This window comes from Loa loa, assembly GCF_000183805.2.
Source record: "Loa loa unplaced genomic scaffold supercont3.169, whole genome shotgun sequence".
Classification (NCBI taxonomy): domain Eukaryota; kingdom Metazoa; phylum Nematoda; class Chromadorea; order Rhabditida; family Onchocercidae; genus Loa; species Loa loa.
The window spans coordinates 29,996-35,456 of record NW_018108349.1 but is presented as its reverse complement, the minus strand read 5'-3'; the positions used below and the strand labels follow the sequence as shown (position 1 = coordinate 35,456).

The 5,461-nt window shown below is 34.4% G+C and overlaps 1 protein-coding gene across 1 annotated transcript in view; it reads left to right on the top strand.

Annotated features, from left to right (window-relative positions):
- Positions 1-2,982, top strand: part of LOAG_17995 (WNK protein kinase) — a gene marked incomplete at both ends in the record, with an annotated part of 20,742 nt that extends 17,760 nt beyond the window's left edge. The window contains 3 exons of the mRNA XM_020450665.1: positions 1,863-1,918; positions 2,162-2,465; positions 2,608-2,982. Coding sequence (XP_020305628.1) covers positions 1,863-1,918; positions 2,162-2,465; positions 2,608-2,982 — 735 coding nt within the window. The remainder of the gene's footprint in view (positions 1-1,862; positions 1,919-2,161; positions 2,466-2,607) is intronic.
- Positions 2,983-5,461: the final 2,479 nt, after the last annotated feature.

Below are 5,461 nucleotides of genomic sequence, written 5' to 3'. Positions count from 1 at the left end.
AGATACAGCCTTTTACACCACTTTGTTTTTGGATCTTTTATGGTTAATTTTGTGATTTAGCAAATTTTATTCATCAGTAGTCGGATTTCATTGATTGGCTCAAAGCAAACGTTACTTTAGATAGCTTTAATGTGAGCACTTTGCGGTATTTGGACATATTCGTCCAAGAAGTGGGAAATTTAAATCTTTGCATATCAGAATTGTCCTCACCTTATTTGAACCATTTTTTGAAAATGTTATCTTTAGTCGAAAAAAGTGAATATCACTGAACCTCATTCCATTTGAAATGAATTGAAATTATGCAGATGCTGCAGCAGCAGACAAGTAGGTGCATAGCCTCTCGAGTTACGATCTCCATTGATTTTTAAGAAGTTTAGATGGGAATAATTTTTACATAAAAATCGTAGAGAAAAAAAACCAGAAAAAAGCCTTCTCTGTAGAATTTTATGTAACTCAACTATAGAATGAGCAACACCAAATTCTACAAAAAAAATACTCTTTCATTTTTCTAAAGTTGTCTTTAATTGTTTTAAAAGGTATCGAGTTGTTTGCTAAATCTGGAAGGGAGATCGGGCAGTGGATCAGAGATTGAGCGAAATAGATTAAAGGCTGTAATCTTGTGTCTCTTTTAGAAGCGTCCTGTTAGTTAATGGCATATTCAGTGTCCAGTTGTAATTGTTTTTAGAGGACGTGTTACGCTGCAAACAATTCTAATGCTGTAATTTAGATATATGTTCTTAAAATAAGTAGAGCTATTGAAACGTGGACAAATGTATCGTGAATAATAGTTTTGAATACGCAGCTTTTGGACTAAAATTCAGCAACAGTCATTCTGAAGTCATTCGCAACATTTCTGCTGTTTTGCGTTGTGCTGCTTTGATTTTTTTTAACTTCCTGGTTTGTTTAGAAATTATACTGTAGCACTTTTACTTTTTTGTGTGTATGTGTTTTTTTTTCAGTTTCTTTTTGCTTGCTTGCAATGCATGCTTAATAACTGCAGGAACAGTTGCGCAAAAGGAATCAGATGGTCATTCAGGATAAACGGATCAATTTGCTTCTTCTGGAAATATTACAAGTGAAGTTCTACTTATGGAGCTTATGCATTCTTTGATTATGTTGTATGATCCATTCTGAAGTGGATGGATCTAAAATATCACTTTAAACCGCTTTATTCTATCAGGATTTGCATGTTCGCTCACTCTGGCACATGTTTCATTGCTTACAGATGATGCACATTCATGATAGAAATAAGTTGTTTAGTGTTTAATAAGGCGTTTGGTTGATTCCTAGATTTCTTCTCCTCCAAAATGTAGCAGTTAACTAAAAGACTGAGGAAGGTGGGATGAATTAGTTATACCAGTAGTTCAAGTTTTTGGATTTGCAGTATATTGAGTTGCATGCATGATATTTTCTTACCATATATTACTGCATGATATTCTCAATACGTATCATCTCTCCATATAATTTGTGCATACCAAGGGAACTGGCAAATATATAAGAAAGGCACGGTATACATTTCGTCCATTACGAAAATCCCTTTATAAAAGTTATGATTTTGAAGTTCCAGTCAGATGAGTATACATGGGAAAACCTCATGACTTTTGCATTATGTTTCCCTACTTAAGCTCTGTTTTAGGCACTGAAAAAAGTTTTTCCAACTTTTGGTGAACTTATATCTTTATGTGTCAAACATACAGATATAAGATATAAACATAAAGAAAAAATGGTTCTTTTAGATGGTTTATGAAAATATAGGATATCATGTTGATGTCGGTTCATAGATTAGTACGCAATCATATGGTAATGTTTGCCATTCTCGTATTTTTCATGAATGCTAGGTTTGCCAATTTGAAGTTTTTCAGCTTGATGAAGAATATAACGATGAGGATGATGAATCCATTCAGTCACTTATACAAAGGTATTTTTTTTACATGAATAGGTTCTCTTCTTGTAGATCTTTATCATTCAGATATTGAGCTACATGTTGACCATGGAGGTTGACGAATGCATATTACGGTTTATTCCATACCATATTTTTGGTTTTTTACTCTATGAATATAAATGTGTCAGTGGAATTTCTCCTTTATTGACTCTTGTTTATTAGGATTTATTTCGTACAAATATTTTTTAGTGTCATAAAAGTGAACAGTTGATTTTGAAGGCACAGACTTGAAATGGAGCTATTACGCGAGCGACAGCGTCGTGAATTGCAGCTAGCACGCCTACGTTTGCATCATCATCAGCTGGGCAATGGAAATACATTGCTGACAACAGTTGGAGGCTGTTTGGCTCGTTCCATCGATAGTTCTGGAAGTAGCCCACATGGTCCAATTCACATTCCGTATCATCCTATTACCAGTTCCCATATCACTTCTCGATTGGCCCTTCCTTCATCAATATCGCTTCCTGGTAGTCCACCACAGAATAGTTTTCTCGGACAACTTGCGCCGTTAAGAGATACCCTAGTATGTATTTATCTTATTGTTAATAATATATAATTTGGGACTGGTGGTTACCTACTGAATTCAGATGTTTATGTTCATTATTTTTTATGCTGTGATTTTTTTTATTTGATCAATAATTTCTTCACTTTTACATTTGTTACAGCCGCGACGAGCGTATGGGACCGGATCGTTGGCTGAATCTGCTCGTCACGCATCAGTTGATGCAGCGTTATCGCGAAGACCAATTCATCCCTCAGCTCATTATCCTTTTCAAATTAGCACTTATACAGTTGATCAGCATCGTCATCATCATCATCATCATCATCACCATCATCAACATCACCATCAGCAGCAACAGCAACAGGGAAACATCCTGAGCAACAGTTTAGATCATGGCTATTTTCATGCAGGAATTTTATCAAGACAACCAGTACCAACAATCATGCATAGAACAAGTGCTATCACTGAGGTCGCGCCATCGCTTAATTCCAACATTGAACGCCAGCTGCGCGAAACCTTTAGTACACCTCCGCAATGAGATATAGCAGCGCTGGAACTATAGTGGGCTCCTTTACCATTTCTTTTTCTCTCTCTCTGCTCTGATTTATTTAGACTGTATTATTATTTAATACTTCATTTCGATAAGCCTAATATGACTGTGACAGCTGTATCACTGAATACAGTTGTATGAGAGGTTTGAAAGACTGTTTGATTTATTCGTTAAGGAAGCTCTCAGTTGTTTGTACAAATGTAACATTCAAAAGTTTGTGTTTATAATCTTTTCAATTAGACTTGCAGTTGCATCCATTACATGTTCGATTGCATTAAACAAATGTTAGGTCTCGCACACTGTTGCTAATACTAATCATATTTAATAGTTTTTATTTATTTGTTTTCGGTTACATTCGTTTGTTGTCGGATGATGCATGCGTTTCTAGTCCATTTTTTTATTTGGAAAAAAATTTTTTTCACTGATTAAATGGGAACATCGTTTTCCGTTGGAAGCGTACTTTATTTACACAATCTCTCTTTTTTCCATTTCCGTTCCTTTGATTCGATTTTAATTTCGCAGATAAGTTTGGATTGAAGAACTTTCTCAATGTTTCCCAATAAATTAAATAGTTTTTCTCTGAGGTTTAGTGAAGTCGTAAGGCATGAATGAGATAAAAATACTGCAAAATTCCTTTTTTTGTACAGTCTTCCCTAAATGCATTTTTCAGAAGATTCGGGGGACTCTCTAGAAGTGGTTTAATGATAGTAGTAGCGATGGTGTTGGTAATGGTGATGGTGGGCAAAGTTTGTTAAAAAGACGCAAGCATCCCGAAATTGATCTCTGTTTACAAAGATACGATAACACATAAACGCAAGCAATTATTGCTTTCATGTTATTTAAAATCAATTTATTAACTTTTATTTGTTTATTCCATTCAGTTGCTCCCTTTTCATTTCTCTGGATTCCGACCCTTCAGGACAATTTCGGTATGGTTTCTGGATCAATTGCAGGGAGCAAAAGAAAGAAAATATCATTGCTAATTTCAAAGCGGAAAAAATTCTGTATTGTATTTCTGTGTCCCATTCTGTGTTGTATTTTCCTCTGTTTCTCTTTGTTTTTCCTTCGTTGTTATTGCTTTGGATAACTAGAAGTTTGCATCATGTGGACATCAGTGAATCGAACTAAATTTAAATTTGAATTTCACATGGCTGTATTTGGAATGTTTGAATAATAATATTTTTGCGCTTATATGACTGTAGTGCAGCCAAGCTTCGGTATAATGTTAGTAAACGTGTCTAAAAGTGCAAAACGAAGAAGGTATGTTAATTGTTTATTTCTATACAATTTACAAAGCAGATTTTTCGCTAGCTTTCCCTTCAGTTTGCAATATCCACCGGAAAAGATTATTATGGTTCGGAACTTGTAGGGAAAAGATATATGAATGATGGAGGAATTTCGATGGTTAAAAGTGTAAGGGTGGGGATTCTCAATTACCTTGATCGTGAGATATCTTGGTGACGTTCTTCCATAGTAAGACCACAATTTCATGTCATGACCGCTTGACAATCTGAGCTCGAATTATTTATGAGGAAACAGAGATGACCATTTTGAAATTTCTTGGTTCCCATTGAAAGTGTGTTTTGACTAAAAAAATTGCGTGGGTCGAGCGCATGAGTTGGCAAGAATCTGATATTCAGCACTGCTTAACTCTGATGAGATGCAGGAAGTCAGAATTAAGGACGACTAACCTAACTCTTGAAATGATGCGAGAAATGTCGGAGACTAAAAATTCAGACGGTTTGAATTGAGATTTGCGGATCTAAAAAACGTATGAATCTTAAAAAAAAAAAAAACAATTTTAGTGCTTGTTTGTTGTCAATTAAATGATTCCGTCATACATTCTAGTATCTCTTGCACTCCGATCATTATTTTAGTCGTGGTTGCTTTCCGAAATCCATCATTGCGGGTAGTCATGGAATGTCATCAGATGAGACAATCAGAATTTCCGTGGTAACCGGTTTTTTTTCTCCAAAGGTTCGCGCTGTGTTTTGTCAAGCGATATTTCACTATACAGTTTTCATTTTTAAGTAATCTCATCACTCATCAAAAGGGAAAAGGGAAATACCATAGTGCGTCAATCACTAAAACGATCGGTCATCAAATCTTATTTTTTTTTCTTTTTTTTTTTACATGAACTGACTTCGCTCGTCGCATCATTATCAAAAATTTGTCAGATGAACAATATCATGAACAATGGTTGATATTTTAATAAAGTTAATTCATTAGTAAATGAGAATATCGATGATTTGAGAATGCTTTATCATGTTAGTATGTTTGTGAAAAAAGTTTTTCAGAAGCTTCCGAATGGAAGTAAAACGAGTAATCTGAAATGAACTTTGAAAATCAAATGTCACAACATTTTTCAAACTATATATATATATATATATATATATATATATATATATATATATATATATATATATATATATATATATATAGTAGTAGTAGAGAGAGAGAGAGAGAG